At 56.2% G+C, this 18,057-nt stretch overlaps 1 protein-coding gene across 2 annotated transcripts in view; it reads right to left on the bottom strand.

The window, feature by feature from the left end:
* The window catches only part of COL5A1 (collagen type V alpha 1 chain), a 154,012-nt gene that overhangs the window by 40,581 nt on the left and 95,374 nt on the right, over nucleotides 1-18,057 (bottom strand). For both annotated transcript variants that reach the window (XM_060013863.1, XM_060013864.1), the window contains exons 26-34: nucleotides 14,174-14,218; nucleotides 13,783-13,836; nucleotides 10,519-10,563; nucleotides 9,766-9,819; nucleotides 7,508-7,615; nucleotides 6,784-6,837; nucleotides 4,628-4,681; nucleotides 257-301; nucleotides 69-122 (exon numbers count right to left, since the gene is read on the bottom strand). In XM_060013863.1, coding sequence (XP_059869846.1) covers nucleotides 69-122; nucleotides 257-301; nucleotides 4,628-4,681; nucleotides 6,784-6,837; nucleotides 7,508-7,615; nucleotides 9,766-9,819; nucleotides 10,519-10,563; nucleotides 13,783-13,836; nucleotides 14,174-14,218 — 513 coding nt within the window. The remainder of the gene's footprint in view (nucleotides 1-68; nucleotides 123-256; nucleotides 302-4,627; nucleotides 4,682-6,783; nucleotides 6,838-7,507; nucleotides 7,616-9,765; nucleotides 9,820-10,518; nucleotides 10,564-13,782; nucleotides 13,837-14,173; nucleotides 14,219-18,057) is intronic.

Raw genomic sequence — 18,057 nt, 5'->3', positions numbered from 1 at the left:
CCGCAACAAAACAAAACAAAACAAAACTCTGGTCCATCCCGGGGCCACAGAGGATGCTGAACACATACCTTGGGGCCAGGCTTCCCAGTGATGCCTCGGGGGCCTCTTTCACCCCGTGGACCCTGGCCAAACAGGACACAAGACAGGTCAGCTCCAATCCTCGGCACCCTTGATGCCTCCTTCCCCCCACCCCCCACCGGGCATGCTCCCACAACCCGCTCCCAATCTGGAAGATGGCCCTCACGCCCAGGGTTACCGTTGGGCCTCGCTGCCCCCGTGGTCCCGGCTTCCCAGGTGTGCCCTGGAATCAGAGAAAAAGGGTGTCGGTCAGTCACTTGACACACCTGTCACTGTCTGGGCGGTGGGCCCCCTCCTGGGTGATGGAGAGACCCCGCGAAGTCAGAAGCTAGGAAAGCCCCTCCTCCTTCTCTTTGTTTTAAAGGAAGACTTTTCAGGGTGACAGGATCCACTGCACACCCAATACACACAGCTTTATATTTCTGTACAAGGCCTGCTGAAATCCAATTTTCTCCCTGCTGCCTGATGGATGTTAACCACGCTTATCTGGTTTCCTTCCCTCAAAGCATCTACCCCTCCCTCCTCCCCCCTCCTCCCCCTTCATCTCTCTCTCCACTCTCTCTCTCTCTCTCAGCAGGGGTGGGGGGAATCATTACTACAAGAAAAGAGAAGGAAGTCAACCCTTTTCCTACATAATTTACTTTTGCTGCAGTTAAGGATATTAGCCATTAAATTTTCAACGGGCGCTGCAAACGAACAAACTTGCAATTTAATACATAAATCATGTATCCAAGAGTCATGTGCTTCTCATCTAATAGAATTGAGACTCCTTCTCTCTCTGTGGTTTTGCATTTTCCAAACCAAGGAAAACAAATGCACGGCGTTTGTTTTTTTCTAAAGCAAATATGTAACAGCCGGTAAGTGCAGTTTACCTACAGCACATGGAAGTGATGGATGGATCACGGCTCCTATATCTCCACCACTTCTCCATGCATTTTCCGGGAATTTTTTTTTTTTTTTCTGGTTTCTAAAGCCCAAGATGGATCTGTATTGCCAAAGGCCACCTGATACATGTCCTCTCACCATCTTTCATTCGCTGCCAGCATCAAAACTGCTTTCTAGAGCCTCCCGTTTTGAAGTGAGTTTAATAAAACCTTTTATGATAATGAGGTGATTATGATGCCTTTTAACGATGCACTCTGCTCTCGCTGCTTTCATTAGATGACGAGATCTTTCGGCTTCAAATAAACATTTGCCTACGGAAACGAACGAAACATCTGCTTTCTTCAAATGATGGACTTCCACCAGCAGAGACACCGTGACCCACCCGGGTGCCTCCCTGGCATTTGCGGGTGAGTCCAGCTGGCACGTCATCTCACGCCCAGCCTCCACCCAACACCACGACCCAGGTCGCAGTTCTGATCTCGTCACCTGAAAGGCTCTGGGTTCCGACCTAAACTAACTGTGCCCCGGGCACTGGGAGCAAAACAGAGTCTCAGCCACGGATTCTCTCAGGCCTCCCAGGTGGTGCCAACGCTCTCCAGGTTTCCTTGTAAACGAACCCAGGGCTTTGCATCCCGGTGACTTACGTCACTGAACAGAAGGTGCCCCGTCCACGGCTTCCTTAACAGAATCTCCCGTGAGCGCCTGTCCTTGTGCCCTTGCGGGGGAGGCACGGGCCTTCCCAGAACTAGCCTTGCTCGAGCCAAGATGCCCGACGCAGGCGGCAGAAGCCTCTGGTCGCTGGTGGTGTTCCTAAGGGGTTGGCTCTTCCCAGGCAGGGCCGGCTGGGACCCCGCCTCGGCCCGGGGTGCGGGCCAGTGACAGGGACAGACTGTCGACTGCTCACATGACAGCCGGCTGTACGTGGAATCCACAGCCAGCAGTCCCCCAACCCAGCCAGCCCCTCCGCAGAGGCCAGGATGAGGCGGACAGAAGGGCACCTGCCGGCTCACGAGCAGCTGTCAGACGGGAGGCACACGCGTATCAGCACACACGCCACCCGTCACGCTGAGCATCCTAGCACTTAGAAGCAACCACCGGACCAGAATGTCCAAAAGGAGAGTAAAACGACGTCTCCACAGAAGCACAGCCTGCCGGCTCCCTTCCCACCCGCTCTCCACACCAGAGCGGGGACCAGAGCTACGCTAAAAACCTCCCACGTTGCTCCCCCGATGAAAGCCTGGGTGGATTCCTCCTTCCTTCCGTGGGGAAGGTTCCAGAATAAAGGTGTCTGTCTCTCCGGAGGGGAGGACGGGCAGACGTGCCGTAAGTGCTGAGTCTCGCGACTCCAGGGTCCTCTCCCGGGTGCAGGGACATGCGGAGCCCACGGTTAAACAATGAACGCTCGGGGTCTCAGACCCGGGGGCTTGTCCGTCTGCCAGGACGTGCACTAAAACGGCGGCGCTAACTTGTTCGCCGCGAGCCGGCTGATCTCAGACGGTTCCTGGGGACAGACGTGGCCATTTTCCCCTGGAAAATGTGCCTGGACACATCTCTCCCACAATGAACAGACGTGTGCTCCAGTCATGCCTGAGCACGGCCCAACCTCTCCCTTCGGGAAAAGCTGGCATCTTTGCCATCCCAGCTCTCTCTAAATGCTGGCAGCCACACCCACCCATGTGGCCACGATACAGCCACATGCAACCTGACAATCCCTGTCAATCCCGAAGTAGATCGTTTCCTCGGGGTGTCCAGGTTTCAGACCCCAGGAACCACGTCCGAACCTCAGAACAGGAGGAAGTGTCCCGGTCCCAGACCCCCTGCTTTCCAACAACCCGTTTTCAGCGGTGACCCTGGTGATCACGTGCTGACGCACTGGAACAATGGCCCGTGAGGGCCGGGGGGCATCCAGGCATCTGCCCAAACTTCTCGGCTCGGGACTGGGGAGGCCGAGAAGCACGAGGGGCAGAAGAGGGCAGCAGAGCTTGGACCAGAGCGCCACGGCCCCCAGAGCCACGGCCAGGCCTCTGCTGCTCGACGTGACCCCACGGGGCCTGGACCTGCAGTGCAGCTCCTCCACGGAAGGGCCTGTGTCACATCACATGACCCCGTTAACCGTCATGACCCCTCTTGGGGACTCTCACGGCAACGCGGCGCGGAAAGCCCTGTGCCCTCCACAAGCTCAGGGGCTGCCCACCCCGTCACCCCGCGCTTCCCACGCTTTTACCAGACCCTGGACCACTTTTCTCAAATGACAGTCTTTCCCTGAAGACACTAGTCAGACTGTCCCTACCAGGAAGAACTAGACAGACGGGTAGGCAGGTAGATGATGGACACACAGTTACAGACCCAGACACAGACATGAGGTAGACATGACATACATCTAAACATTGCAGATACGGACATAGGTATAGATACATCTAGACACCGATACAGACAAACAGATAAAGGTCTCCCGGTGGTTATGCCATTGACTTGCACTCAGAAAAGTCCCCGTCTTTCTCTTTTGTGAGCCTGGCAGACACGTTCGTGCACGCGGACTTCGGATGGCTGAAGTCTTCCTCCCTGCTTTCAAGAGATCTCACTGTCTCCGCTCAAACGCAGTAACATTAGTTTGTAGCGAGCACGCTGAGGAGAGGCAGCCCATCCGTCTGCGTGGGGAGGACCAGCCCGGGGTGGAGGGGACCGGGCTGGGCCCAGCGTCTTCTCCAGGCCTGCTCTGCACACACCCCACACGCCTGCGGACAAGGCCGCTCCGAGTCCAAAGGCCCAGGCGGACCCTTCCTGTCCTGTTCGGTTGAGCGGCAGCACTCAGGCAGCCTCCCATGATTTCCCTAAGCAGTGTTCAGGGCAGCTCCTGCAGGATGGCCTGGGCCGGCAGGGGGCCGGGAGGGCGGCTCCCCCAGCCTGAGCCCTCGGATCACCTTCCCTCAGGGGGACAACAGAGGGAAGCAAAGCGCGTGGCACCTGGCGGGGTCCCGTGACAGCGGCAGCGTGGGAAGAAGAGGAAGGAGGCGACTTGACCCTGGGAGAGCAGAGTCCGTGAGATACAAGGCAGAACTCCTTTCCTTCCTTTTAAACTTAGCCTGGAGGGAAAGTCACTTGGGCTGAAAGAGGAGAATCTGGGTTTCGCCAGTGACCCAAAAGAGATGGCAGGATGGCGGCTGTGCATGAGAAAGCACTGTTTTCTCAGCGTGCCTTCCCCTCAGGCCTGCTGCCCTTTCTACTGCGGCACTGCCCCGCCCGGGGGGCCAAGAGTCACCAGCGCTCGGTGGACAGGCTTAAGGTCAGCTGTTCCAGAAAGCAGTTTCGGCAGCAAAGTGGGTGAGATGTATTGGAGAATATACCCGCGAAATAAATATATACCCGAGAATAATATATATACATAAAATACATATGTTTTTATATATATATAATATATATTATAATACATATATAATACATGTATATAATAATATATGTATATATAAAAATATATGTTTTTATATATATATAATATATATTATAATACATATATAATACATGTATATAATAATATATGTATATATAAAAATATATATATACCCGAGAATATACCCGAGAATCAACAGGATGTATTGGAGAATATACCCGCGAAATACCAAGGCAGCAGAAGAAGCCACCTGAGCAGAGGCCAGACCGTCCTTACCCGGCCACCCTTCTCTCCGTTGGCACCAGGAAATCCGGGAAATCCGATAGAACCCTGAAAGAGAGTTAATCAGGGAAGAGGCTTGAGAGCCTGGTCAGGAGGACGAGCGATGCTGCCTGTGCAGCAGAAGAGTCCGTTAGAGTTCATGGTCTCGGACCAAACTCACCCACTACCCACCACCCATCCACCCACCATCCATCCACCTGTCTACCCACCCACCACCCACCTATCTACCCACCATCCATCCACCTGTCTCCCCACCCACTATCCAACTATATACCCACCCACCCACCCACTATCCAACTATATACCCACCCACCCATCCATCCATCCATCCATCCACCATCCGTCTACCCATCCACCCACCATCCACCCATCTACCCACCCACCACCCAACATCCACCCACCATCCGTCTATCCATCCACCAAACCACTCATCCACCCACCCGCCTACTCAGTATTTCCTGAGCATCTCACAGACTCCAAATTTAAAATCCAGAACTGAATCCTAACCAGGCTTCCCCTTTCTCCCTCTCTCCACACTCTCCTCTCACACACCCATCTCTGCAAAACACTGGTGTTTTGGGAGAAAATGGAACACGTGCCACTCAGATTAACTGGAGATGATGTGTGAATGTCACATTTATGACATTTGTTTTCTGCACCTTGTTGCCATGTTGCATTATCTTCCCAGAACACCTCTAAATAAAGCACGGCAGCTTATAAAGTCAGAAGTGAAGGCAAATTTATGCACCGACTGTGGCCTCGCACAGCTCTTTAATTCTAGAACTTTACAAGGTGCACACAGGCAGGGATGCGCCTAAGGGCTTTGATTGGCCGAATATCCAAACACTTACCACGTGAGCTCCCAGTGACACTGTCTACAGCATTTCTCCAGCACGTCTCTACTCTCTGCGTGACTTAAGATCCTGACCCGAGCGTGTGCTTAGACCAGGAAAAGCTGACCGACGTTCAAACCCTGAACTTCTCCCAGGGCGCTGAGCTTTGCCAAGCCACCCATGTGCCCGCCTCCCTGCTCCGAACAGGAGACTGTACCGAGCTTCAGGGCGGGAACACCTGGGACGCAGGCTTCACAGAGCTCGGCGCAGGAGCTGGGTCACCGCCCAAGGACTGTCCAAACCGCCTGAGCAGCTTCAAGGTCCTGCCCTCATCTTCCCAAAAAGCTGCCTGAACTTGATCTATATTCTCCCCCGACTCCCGTCTCTCCCAAACTCCTCCTCTCTCTCCTCTCCTCTCCCAAAAGGACACGCGTTTCAGGAGAGCAAATGGGTCCATCAGCCTCTCTTCCTCCAAATACAGTGGACAGCACTGCAGTCAGCAACGACGTCGCGGCAGACACCACACAAAACTCCTGGTTCACAGCAAACGATCTCCCCTGCGTGGTGGCTGTCGGCTGCTGAGTGGGGGCCTTCGCGTTCCACGGGAAGGACTGACGTAAGCATTGCCATCAGCAACAAGGAAATACCTAGAGCTGCAGCCCAGCCCACGGGGCCCTTCCTCTGCTAGCAAGCGGGGTGTCCAGAGGTCTGAAGCCCAAGGAGGGCAGGATGCACGGACGCAAACCCCAGAGACCCACGAGTTCTCTTTTGCTGTTAATTATGTCTCTAGTGAAGGCAGCTGGTTATTTTTTAAGGAAGAACCATGAATAATAAAAGGTGAGATTAAAAAAAAATAATGTTTTAAATGATTTGCAAAGCCTCAAGGAGCTGTTACACGTAAAATAAAGCATGATTTCCTATAAGAAAGGTTTCATCTTTCTTTTATACTCAGTTATGAGCAAATAACTTTTGGATCTCCAGGGTGAGTTAAATCTGAGAGAGGAACACGAGTTCTGGGTGTGGAGAAACCAGTGCACGGCGGTCCCCACGAGGCCAGGGGCACTGAGGGTCCCGAGGTGCAGTCCACGCTCAGCTGGGGGGTCCCCTTCTGTGAAAAGGCTCACCTAACTGTCCAGGCCCCTGCCTTCTGACTTAGCCGAATTACCACAGACGGTGGTGAACGGGGCAGAACCGAGACACAGCTACCGTGACCTTCTGCTCTGTCGCAGCAGCTACGCCAGGGAGGGCGAATGGGTGATGGTGTGCGGGGCAGGGAGACGCCAATTGTCAAATCTAACAAGGGGGTTAGTACGTTACCTTTGGCCCTTGTCTTCCTGGGTAGCCGGGCAATCCTGGGACTCCGAGTTTTCCCTGGGGAAATAAAGGAGGTGAATTCCATGGCCAGCTCTGTACTTCTCTGAGCAGAGAGAAAGCCAGCGTGCCTTGGCAGGGGACTGGAGCAGGCTGGAGTCTCCAAAGGCCGAGGACACGGTCATCACGGAACGCGCCCTGCCTGGTTTAAAGCAAAGGGCCCTCAAGCAGGGATGGACGCCACCGCTGAAGCAACAGTGGGTGGAGGCAATCGCTCCAAATAAAGGGAAAAAGGTCTTTATCTACGATATTTTGGTCAATCTTTTTGTAAAAGAGTTCCAGCCTTGGGGCAGGACAGGGCGGGATGATTGGGCCAAGCAGAGCCGGTTCCTGTTCGGGGGTGAAGGTAGGGGGTAGGGGAGCAGGACGAGGGTGGGCGGCCTCCTGCAGGTGTAGGAGCAGCTGTCGGGAGCCCTAACCCCGCCACAGAAGATGGTGCACGTGGGTACCAAGCTCAGACCCCAAGCTTTGTGACCAGCGGGAGGAAGGAACTCTTCCAGGAGTGGATTTGGGGACAAGGGTGCTGGGTGGAGTCAAGGGGACAGGAACCACGTCAGGACTCGTGCCAGCTCCCACCTGGGGCTCAGCCCGACCAAGCCACTGCCTGGACGCCCAAGGCCATCGGGAAGAGACTGTCCCTGGGAAGCGGTCAACCTCCTGTGTCACGTACCTTCTCCCCAGGGGGTCCCAGAGGACCCGGGTCGCCATTCGGACCTCCACGACCCTTGGGACCTTCAGGACCGTCCTCCCCTCTGGGACCAGGTGGGCCGATCTCCCCCTGCAATTCAGAAAGAGAAGGTGAAGGAGACCCCCAGAGTCTCTAGCCCCCCAAAGTCCCCCCCCGCCCACCGTCTGGGAGTGAGGGGCCGGATCCCAGGCCAGGGCGGTAAGAGCCGTTGGGCCCCCTCAAGCAGATGGACCCTTGTCCTTGCACCGAGGAGACCAGGGCTCTGCTGAGCGACCGACGCCCCTCGGGACCCACACTTAAGCCCTCGCTCCCCTATTCCCAATGGCCTTCTCCAAATCAAGCCCCTCTCGGCTAAAATCACTTCGGTGGCCACGGCAGCCCTGAACTGCTACTTCCCCAAAGAGCAGAAGTGCCTTGCACTGGGGGAGCCGCCTTCTTCTCCTGAAGCCCCAGGAGGTATCAAAATGGACCACAGGCCTGGCTGGGCCACGCCTGGGCATCATGGCACACGGGAGACCCACAGGGTGTATCCAGAGATGGAAAAAACGAAATGTCACCTCATCCAACTTCCCCAAGTAACAGGTGGGGAGGCCTGAGCCCATACAAGGAAGAGGGCCTTGGGGCGTGGCCAAGTGCAGCAGCAGGGGCGTGGCCCGGCCTCGGAGTGCCCACCCGGGCCCTCTCTATCGATGTGTTCCCCTCCGATCACTGGTTTCCGGGAGCAGCTGCAGGACAGCTGTGCAAACCCCCAACAGAAATGTGCGCTGCACGCATAAGGAAAGCTAATGACTCCCTTATTCCCCAGCCCCAGTGTGTCTACAGGTCGAGGACTCTCTGTCCCTAAGAGATGCTTTTCTCGTTCAACAAAAGAATCCTTCCCATGTTTTCTGAGCACTCAGAATATTAGGAAATGCCAAGCACTGGGCAGAAATTCCTCTCTGGGAGAAATCAAGACTGAGGAGCCTCACTGCCCAGCTGAGGAAGTGTCCCCGCCCACCCCACCCCCGTCCATCCTCATCCAATTCCAGCCAGAGGTCCACTCAGGGTACGGCGTGCAACTGCGGAACGTCTTTTGAAAATGCACTCTCCTCGTATGGACCCAAATGTGTGCATCAAGTCATTGGGAAGGAAGATAAAAGGGACTTTCACCAGCCAGACAGAGAGAGGCCATCAGAAGTGGGGAGTCGTCACCGCAGAGAAAGTTCTAGAAAAGCTGTCTTCAGCAGCAATATAACTGGGACAGGACTATGAAATGAACCCCTCTCTTTTATTCCCCTCCCTTCTGACAGAGCCCCGGATCACGTCTGCCTTTTCAGCGTGGGACAAAGCGCCCAGTGTGTGGGCTCTCTGGTCCTGGCAGGTGCTGGTAAGGCATCTGTTTCGTGGAGCACAAGGAGGGCGGCCTGTACGACAGCCCTGTTTCCACGACAGCGTCCGTCCAGGCCACAGCGGGCCCCCGGGGGGTGGGGGCATCCCCTCCCTCCTGCCTGGCCTCCGCGCATTCCGAACTTGTCGGGGAAACTTCCAAGTGTCCCCACGGAAGCAGGCAGCTGGCCTCCTAACCCCACTTCCTGAAGCACCACCTGCATCACCTGCTCATCTGCACGAAAACACCGCCAGTGGCTTCCTGTGGGGCGCCAGCCGCGTGGCACGCGCCATCCCGCCCCAGCACCCACCAGCTTCCCTGGAGCCGAGGCTAATCATTAAGAACCAACTAGGTTGTTGCAACGTCTGACAGCCCAGCAGGAGGTCCCGGAACACAGGGGTCGTCTGGGGATCCGAAGAGCAGCCGAAGAGGTGTTTGGGGGCCAAGTCGCTCAGAGCGCTGGTCAGGGTGTGGTCCTGCCAGTGACCGGCCGGTGGCCTTGGTCAGGCTGCTACCCTCCCTGGGGAGCTGGGTCGTTTCTGCGACCCCTTCTTCTCTCCCAGACGCCTGTCACCCTTCGTGACCCAAAAGAATTGCTCTGCAAACCAGGGTATCAGCCAGAAAAAAAACAAGTTCCCCCTGACCCACTAATGCAGGGCAAGGACACAGGGCAGAGGGGCCAGGTGACCCTGTAAGCAGGGGTTTAGGACCAGGTGCCAACTGCCATGGCTCCGATCTGGAAGCTGGGGAGGAGCTGGAACTGCCGGCGGCCCAGGAGCCTCCACGGAGGCATCACCTCTGTCCTGAGAAGCTGCCCTGTGGCCCCAGCGGGGCCTCCCGTCCAGCCCACCTTTCCCCACCCCCGAACACTCACCCGATCTCCCTTGATGCCCATGTCTCCTTTGAAGCCCGGAAAGCCGTCTTCACCCTGCACGGGGGACCGGAGAGAGCCTCGGTCTGTATGAGAAACCCCACCACCCAGGTCCCCCCACCCAGACCCTCTGGGCCCCAACACCAGCGCCAGACATGCTGGGCAGAGGACTGTCAGTGCCCGGCCCCCTGTCCCTCGCGAGATGCGTTCCTGTCAACCCTTTGCATTCTGCGGTTCTGGCTGGCTTTGCAGCCTGCAGTGGGAGCGCTGCAGCCCTGGTCACCCTGTTTGAGTTTAAAAGCTCTGCACGGCCGGGTGGTGGGCAGCCCAGCACCCAATCTGTCAGCACCCGTTTCTCGGAGCACCTTTGTCTCGTCCAAGCATCACTATAGGCCCAGTAGCGGCGGACGGGCAGACGTTTGAGTACGGGGAGCCAGCCGGAAGAGCCCCCAAAGGGAATGGGACTACTGCTGATGGCCTTAGGGGTGGGGGCGGGAAGAGCTCTCTGGAAGGGACAGGCATCGCCTGGAAGGGTCTGGGGGCGTGCGCTGTCCTGCCTGCAGGCTGGGCCAAGGACGAGCAGGTGGCCGGCACCTCTCAGTTACCTAGTCCCGCATTCCACGGGGGAGCTGTACACATCCGTGCTATTCGTGAACTGGGGGATTCAAAATGCCAGTGGCCTATGGTCACTCGAGTTCCCAGGGTGGACCTTCCTGGCTCTTGGCCAAGCCCCTGAGGAAAGGAGGGGACACTCACCTTCTCGCCCTTGGTGCCCTTCAGACCTCGGATGCCGTCTGCCCCCTGCGCAAACAGAGAAGAAAAGTCAGCAGCCACAAGCCCGAGCCCCTACGGACCCCAAAAAACGGCCTGACCCCCAACACCAGGGGAGCTGAGCGTCCCGCATGGACCAGTCCCCTCCCACTGCCCCCAGTCTAGGGAGAGAGGGCTCTGTGGGTGTGCGGGGCGTCTTCTAGAAACATCTCGGTCTCTCTCTCGGTCTCTGCTTGGGGAGCAGAGGGGGCGTGAGGCCTGAGCTCGGGCTCTGGAATCAGGCAGACGGGGTCAGGCCCCCCACGTGTGGCCTCTGACAAGGCCCCAGACTTCTGCTCGCTTGGGAAGAGGGGGTGATGACAATCCTCACCCCATCGCTGCTGGGGGGAGGGGAGGGCGCAGGAAGCCCTGGGACGGGGCCCGGCAAACGGCAGGTGCTCAGTGACGAGAGCTGTGTGCCACCCGGCGATTTTCGTTCTCCATTATTATTAACGTAGAATCGTAGGTTACGATGGTAGCAATGACAACTACCACTTAACGACACCAGCCACTCCCACTGCCCTCATCACATCGGCTCAGGACGTTCTCATCCCCGTGACGAATACGACTGTCGGGGCAGGACCAGCCCCCTCCCTGTCTCCCAGGTAAAACCACTCCATCCCCGGAATGGACTTGACAGCCGTGCCCCCCACCTGCCAGCAGGGTGCAGAGCCCGCCCCCGACCGACTGCCAGAAGCTTCCTCAGGCCACCAGCCCGCGGGGCCCCAGAGACGCCGGGCCTCCCGTTTGGGTCCAGCTGAGGCTGCAGCCGGGTCCCTCGGGCTGCCAGCTGCCCTCTTGTAGCAAGAACCTTGCACAGAATCTTTTCTCTGAGGCCCAGGAGAGCTGAGAAAAGCTGTGGAGGGACAGAGGGACGGGGCCGGACAGACGCAGAGACCTGGGCTTGGCCTGTGCCCATGGCTACATCGGCTTCAGGACAGAGGGGAGGCCGGTCACCCCGAAACCCTGATGTCGGGGGCGGGGGGAGGTGGGCTCTGGCACCAGGTCCCCTCCCCCTTGCCGGGCAGGCCAGCTGGGCTTCCCCTGCCCACGCACTTCCAGAAAGAAGAGGGTAAGACGGCATTGCTCAGATCCCTCCCAGACCTAAAGTTCTACTGTCTCGTGACCCGCCCGAGGCCAGGGCAACGGGGCCAAGGAGACGAGCAGACCAGGGTTTCCCAGCCTCGCGCCATCACCTTCAGGGTCTGTGTAGGGGGTTGGATGGCCTCCCTGACCTCTGCCCTGCCCCTCCAAGCTGAGACGGTCAGAAATGTCTCCAGGCGTCCCTGGGGGAAGACTCTGTCCCGGGGCTAGAGCACCCATCATGGCCCTGGTGGTCCAGCGCTCAGGGAGCGAGGTCAGCGGTCACAGAACAGCCCAGTGGAAGGAGTTGCTGGGCCAGCGGCTGTGAGGGCACAGCGGGGGACAGGGCCTTCCCAAGGCCTCCAGTGAGTGCGTGCGGGGGGACTTCCGCCAGCCCACCCAGCTCCCGTAGGCTCAGGGGGCAACTGATTTGATTTGCCGACAGTCAAGCCCAAACAGAGCCCTGAGGAAGGGGCAAGTCAGAGGGCGGCCCAGGGGATGCTTAAAGGTCAGTGAGATCAAAGAGCTTGGAGGGGCCCCTTTCCCAGGAGGAGGGCAGGGCTGCAGTGGAGGAAAGCTAAGGACCTTGGTCTCTGACGGTGACACCCGGACTTCCCACCCCACCTCCGCTATCAGCGCCCTCCGGGGCTCATCACGCCACGGGCTCTGCAATCTATTTCTCCAATGAGAAGAGCGTTCAGTCCTGCTTCTCCTTCCACCCTCCGCTTGCCCGTCTAGTGGGATTGCTCATATCACGGATGCATTTAATCAGACCGACAAGATAAGAGCATTCTCCACAAACATCTCAGGGTAGACACCTTCCCGGCTCACGGAATCAGCATGTGGCACAGGCTCCTTGTGCAATGGGAATTTGTAAAACAAACGCGCACAGAGCTCACACAACCAGCACAGTTGCTAAGTCACCGCCCTTATAAACTCACTAGGCAGCATGTGGGGCGAAAGCCTGCTTCAGAGAGAAGCTGCCCATCTAAGGGTCCTGACCTGGGGCATCTCTCTGCCCTTGGCCTTGGAACATCCCAATTCTGGGAAATGGAAGTTGGAGCCCCTTGGGGTCAGGATGGGGTACCTGGTTAGGAATAAGCAAGTCCAGGGTTGAGTTCTGGCTTCTGCATGGATTTACGGGTAATTTGGGGTAAGTTAACTAAAAACTGAAGTCTCGGGTTCTGTGTCCTCCACACAGAACCCTGATGTGGAAAAATGCTTGAAAGTATAAAGGACCGTGAACGACACGGGGAGGGGACTCCGGAGCTTACGGGTGTGTTCCTGCAGATCCCCCAAGATAAACTAGATGTTTTATACACGTTCGTATATATGATACTTCGCATCAAATTACAGTCATTTTGAAAGAAAGACCCACCCTTAGCTTTCCTGTGGGTGGGAAGCCTGAGATTGAAGACACGGCAGCATCTCCACCCCGAGAAAGAAGGGTTCTCCCCACACACACCCCTGGGGGCACATCCCTCTGCGTGTATACATCCAGAAGCAGCATCACTGAGACTGAATTGCACAGCTCAAAGCAAACCCAGTTAGCTCAGGGCAAACAGACAGGGCCCTGTGTTCGGAGTACTGCTCTGGACCTCTGCGCCCACTTGACACGGTGCCAGGAGCCTTTCAACACGCTGTGAATAAATGGACGTCTCCCACGAACGCGTCTCCCAACAACAAGGTCTGCCCAGATGTGATCGGCCTGGAAGAAACAGCTCCAAGCATCCCAGGAAAGGGCGCCCAGCTCGTCACCTGGGCTGAGATCCACTGCCTCTGAGGGGCTCCAGAGCAGCAGGTCACTTGGCAGGTGGTGATAGTAAAAGGATCATGGGGCAGAAGGGTGCCTCCCCGTCCCGGCAGACGGCCACCACCGCGTTGCTCGTGCTGTCCCAGATGCCCCGGGGAGCGTGCCCTGTTCCCCTGCAGCCCCTCCTGGCCCCGCGGGCCCCTCCCTCACCTGCTCCGGCCCACATTCTGGGACCCAACCTCCCAGACCAGGGCCACCCCAGTTTTGGGGCAGGAGGGAGGTTAAAGCACAGGGGAGTCTCTAAAACCGGCCCAGCCGTGCCCCGCAGTCCCGACCTTGACCTCCAGGAAGACCTGAGGCTGTGAGACCCTCACCTTGACTCCACGAGGGCCTGGGTAGCCGATGGGGCCCTGGGGGCCGGGCGGACCCTGGAACCAGAGGGGAAAGCGCGTTAGGCCTATCTCAGGTGGACGGCGCAGGGCTCACTCTGGGCCACCCCCTGCATCCTTCCAGAACAAGCCAGAGAGCTTGCCTGCCCCTAGCACACTGCCCTCTCACTCCGGGCAGAACGGATGGACGTGCCAGGTCGGACCCGCGGGGGTAGGCATGCGGGCACTGCCCAGCCCCACGGGGAAGGCGCGTCCGCAGGGGTGTGTCAGGATGGGTGAGGACAGGGCTGGAAGCCCCTTCTGGACTGGGCGGGGGGGCAGCCCTGCCCATCCCGCAGGAGATGCTGGAGGGGCCGAGGGCACAGCCGGTACCCACCTGGCCTCCCTTCTCTCCCGGAGGGCCTTCTTTGCCAGGGTGCCCCTGTCAGGAAAGAGAAGGCTGGCGTTAGTCAGTGGCCTCTGGGAAAGCAGGCCTGGCCATGCTCCAGCTTCCCAAACTGAGGGTCAGAGCCCAGGTCCCTCCCATTTCCTCCCCGCCCCTCCCCACAGCGGCTTGGTCACCCCCAGTCCTTTAGCCCCAACCTCGGCTGCTTCATCTGTGAAATGGGAATAATGCGGGGCCCCGGCAACAGCAGAGGGGAATGTGCTTCAAAACCCACAGGTGGGCTCCAGGCCCCACTGTGCACCCGTGTCCCCTGACTGAGCCAGAGCCCAGCCTGCCCCCAAGCGCAGTGGGAGGGGACAGTGACACAAGGGCGTTTGTTCAAGGCCACCCAGCAAAACCTAATCGGTGGCCAAACCAGGACAGTGAAGTGGGACCAGACCTCCCGGGTCCCAACGCACCCTAGGTCTTCAAAGCCACCCCCCAGGTGACACAGAAGCTGAGCGCAGGGGAGAATATACATTCTACCCCACAGACGCGGAGCTGAGGCCCCGCGGAACTGCTCATGGCTCCTTGGTCACTGCCCCCTCCACCCTGGCGCCCATCAATTCTATTCTCAGGAACTTGACCTTCTCTGACTTTCTGACCCAAGCTGGTGACGAGGTTCAATGCCTCTGAGTCCACGAGCCAAACACAGATGATAAAAACAGAAACAGAAGCATTCATTATCTGGAAATACAGTTCTACCCCCAAGGATTCCAGTAAAGAGAGGCCATGTGGTGTGGGGAGAATGCTGGCAGGGCAGGGTAGGGCGGTCTGGTTCTACTCCTGGTAACACCCAACCCGCTGTGTGACCTTAGGTAAGTCACTTGCCCTCTCTGGGCCTCCACTTTCGTGTGTGTAAAATGAGAGGGTGGGTTGGCTGCTCATCCAGCTTGATTGTCCTCAAGTTCTAGGACGCTACTTGTAGAACACAGCAGCACTGCGGAGACCCAGAGCTCATCAACTCAAGCAAATGATATGTGTGTGTTCTTTCCAATGTGTATTAGTCATGAACTGGATCTGATGCCATAGCGAATAGCCTATCATGGTGGCAACGCGACGGGAAGGACGCAGAAGTTCCTTTGCAGGGTGGGGTACCCCAGGGAGCCCTTGAGGACAGTTAGGCAGCGGTCGGACCACGCCAGCTGCCCGGGCCTGGAAGGGACACGCTGCCCGCCATCCCCCTTCCCAAGACGAGGCTCACGGCACCAGCAACCCAGGCCGGCAGGGCTGCACCCAAGCGGTGCCCAGGAGAAGATCCTGCCCTGGGAGGGCTGGGAGGGAGGAGGGTCCTGCTCCCTTGGCCATGTGGGCTCTTCATGGGCCTTCTTTACAGTTTCCATCAAACCCAGAATTTTTCTGTGAAGGAGCTGAGGTGATGGACAGCTGTGGTGAAAGCCAGGCCCCAGAGACACACACGGGGCAGACCCCACATCTCACTCACGTGGGAAGAGGGCTGACCCCTTCACGTGGCCATGACCTCACTTACATGGTGGCGGTAAGAACAGACCTGATCACAGTGTTTTGGAAGAGATAAAAGAGAGGGACTGATCGTCACCACGATTGCTGTTTGTTTGTTTGTTTTCAGCCGTACCAGGCGGCCTGCGGGATCTTAGTTTCCTAACCAGGGATTGAACCTGTGCCCCCTGCAGTGGAAGCATGGAGTCTTAACCACTGGACCGTCAGGGGAGTCCCTGCCATGATTACTGTTGTTTGAATCAAGGCCAAGCTTCTTAAATGCATTCTAAGTTGTAACTTTCTGGGCATGAGAGTAACTTTCTGCGGGGGGGGGGAGCACAAGGCTCATTTATTTTAAACGTTTGAACAGAAAAAGATGGAGAGGAAATACATCAAAGTCAGAGCAGCCGCTTTCCCGCCGTGAAAGGCCGGGCCGTTTCCACCCTCCTTTCTGGCCTCCTTTGCTGGCCTTGCCCCAGTATTCTATAACCAGCAAGACTCTGTAATGGAAAAGTAATAAAACTTAAATTATGTGTATTTGGTATTTTTCTGATTAAAAAAGCAATATATGTTCGTTGTAGACAAATGGAAAAATAATAAAGCTTAAATTATTTGTATTTGATATATTTCTGATGACTAAAGTAATATACGTTCATTGTGGACAATTAGGCAAGTGGAAAAGAAAATTAAAACCCTTCATAACCTCACCACGCATAGCAACGGTGGCCAAGGGTGTGATATAGCACAGCTAATCTATTTTCTCTGCACATTTGCGTGCAAGATCGGCATCAGAAGATGTATTTTTAATTTACTGTTATATCATGAGCATTTCCTCATGTCACTGAATAGTCATTGGAATTCAATTTTTTCCTGGCTCTGTAATATTCCCATGAGCCCGCATCCTTTCTGTGTGCTGCCCAGAACAGCCTCACGATGTATTCCAGAGCAGCGAGTCTGCCCCGAAAGCCCTCACGCTTCTCAAAGGCTCTGAAATCTCTCTTCCTTTCTTTCTTCAGCCCAAGCCACAGCAAAGCAACACAAAGGGGCAAAGGAACAAACCCTCTCTTTCAGCTTGATCAACCATGAGATGCCTCTGTTAAGGAGAGTATTTTTAAATCTTCTGCTGCCTCCCAATTCACCTAAGACAAGGACTCCGCTCCCCTCAGCCTGCAGTGCTGACGTTTTCCCTTTTTATCTTTTGCTTTGAGCATCTTCAGTGTTGACCCAGCACAACCACACTCCCTCGGGTCCTTCACACACTCATAGTTTGAAGTGTGATGGTTGTTTGGGGAAGAGAAATGGAGACGCAGCCCCCTGGCTCCCTAACCCTCTTAAAGGTCCCTCTTTCCCCACAGAATCTGAAAGGAAACGGGTGACCCTTTAGGGACCCTAGTGACTGGAGTTTCAATTCAGAGAGAGGGATTCCAGGGTGTGACCAGGAAGGTCAGGGAGGCAGGGGCCGTGTAGGCACCGCCCCCTTCCTGACATGATGCACTGAGGGAAATGCCCCATGGACACCCAATACTGCAGAAGATGAATAGAAAAAATGACTGGAAGGATGTACATTCACCTGCTATCAGGGTTTGGCCCATAGGAACGGGACCAGAGGTAGTTTCCATTTTGTGATTTTATTTATTTTCCTAATTTTCCAGAAGAAAATATCTTATCATTAGAAAATGCAATTAGGTGTCAATGTAAGTGAAAACACATAAAAGACATATTGCAAAATATTCATCCCTTCATATCCAAACTCAGTCCAGGAGACTGAGTCCCCCAGAGCAGTCCCAGCAGGAATGGGATTGTAATCTGCTCGTTCAGACACAGGTGGGACGATGGGTGACGTGTGATTCACGGGACCAAAGGATTCTCAGCCGTGAAAATGGAAAGACACCGTCGTCCTATGCCAGTCACCCATCACCAATGAACGGCTGACAGACTGAACTTCCTTGCTTCGCTTTTAACGGCGTTATTATTAACGCAACAAAATAACCGTGTCCGAAATACATAATTGCGCTCATCTCATTTTCTGAAATAGGCTCCCTATGCAGCATCAACTGGATATGCTAAAAATAACCGAAAAACAAAAAACCCACCGGCAACTCACACAAGGGGGGTGGGTGCAGATAAGCTCACGCAGATGGGCCCACAGCCAGCGTTTGTCACTTCCCCGCCCCTCCCCCTCACAGCTTGGCCACAGATGGGTTTGTCCCTCGCTCCCTATTTCTAGGCAGCATCTCCTTAGCTCCACAGCTGCGCGTTCACACCCCTCTTCTCCGTGCGTGACGGCTAAAAATACAGCCGGCACGGGTGACACACGCGACTGCTCGGAGCCCGGCCCAGCCCTCAGCAGATCTAAAAGTACGAGGCTGGGCTCTGAT

Source organism: Delphinus delphis, chromosome 6 (assembly GCF_949987515.2).
Source record: "Delphinus delphis chromosome 6, mDelDel1.2, whole genome shotgun sequence".
NCBI classification, from domain to species: Eukaryota; Metazoa; Chordata; class Mammalia; order Artiodactyla; family Delphinidae; genus Delphinus; species Delphinus delphis.
Note: the sequence above shows the minus strand (reverse complement) of the source record. Positions and strands in the feature narration are given on the sequence as shown.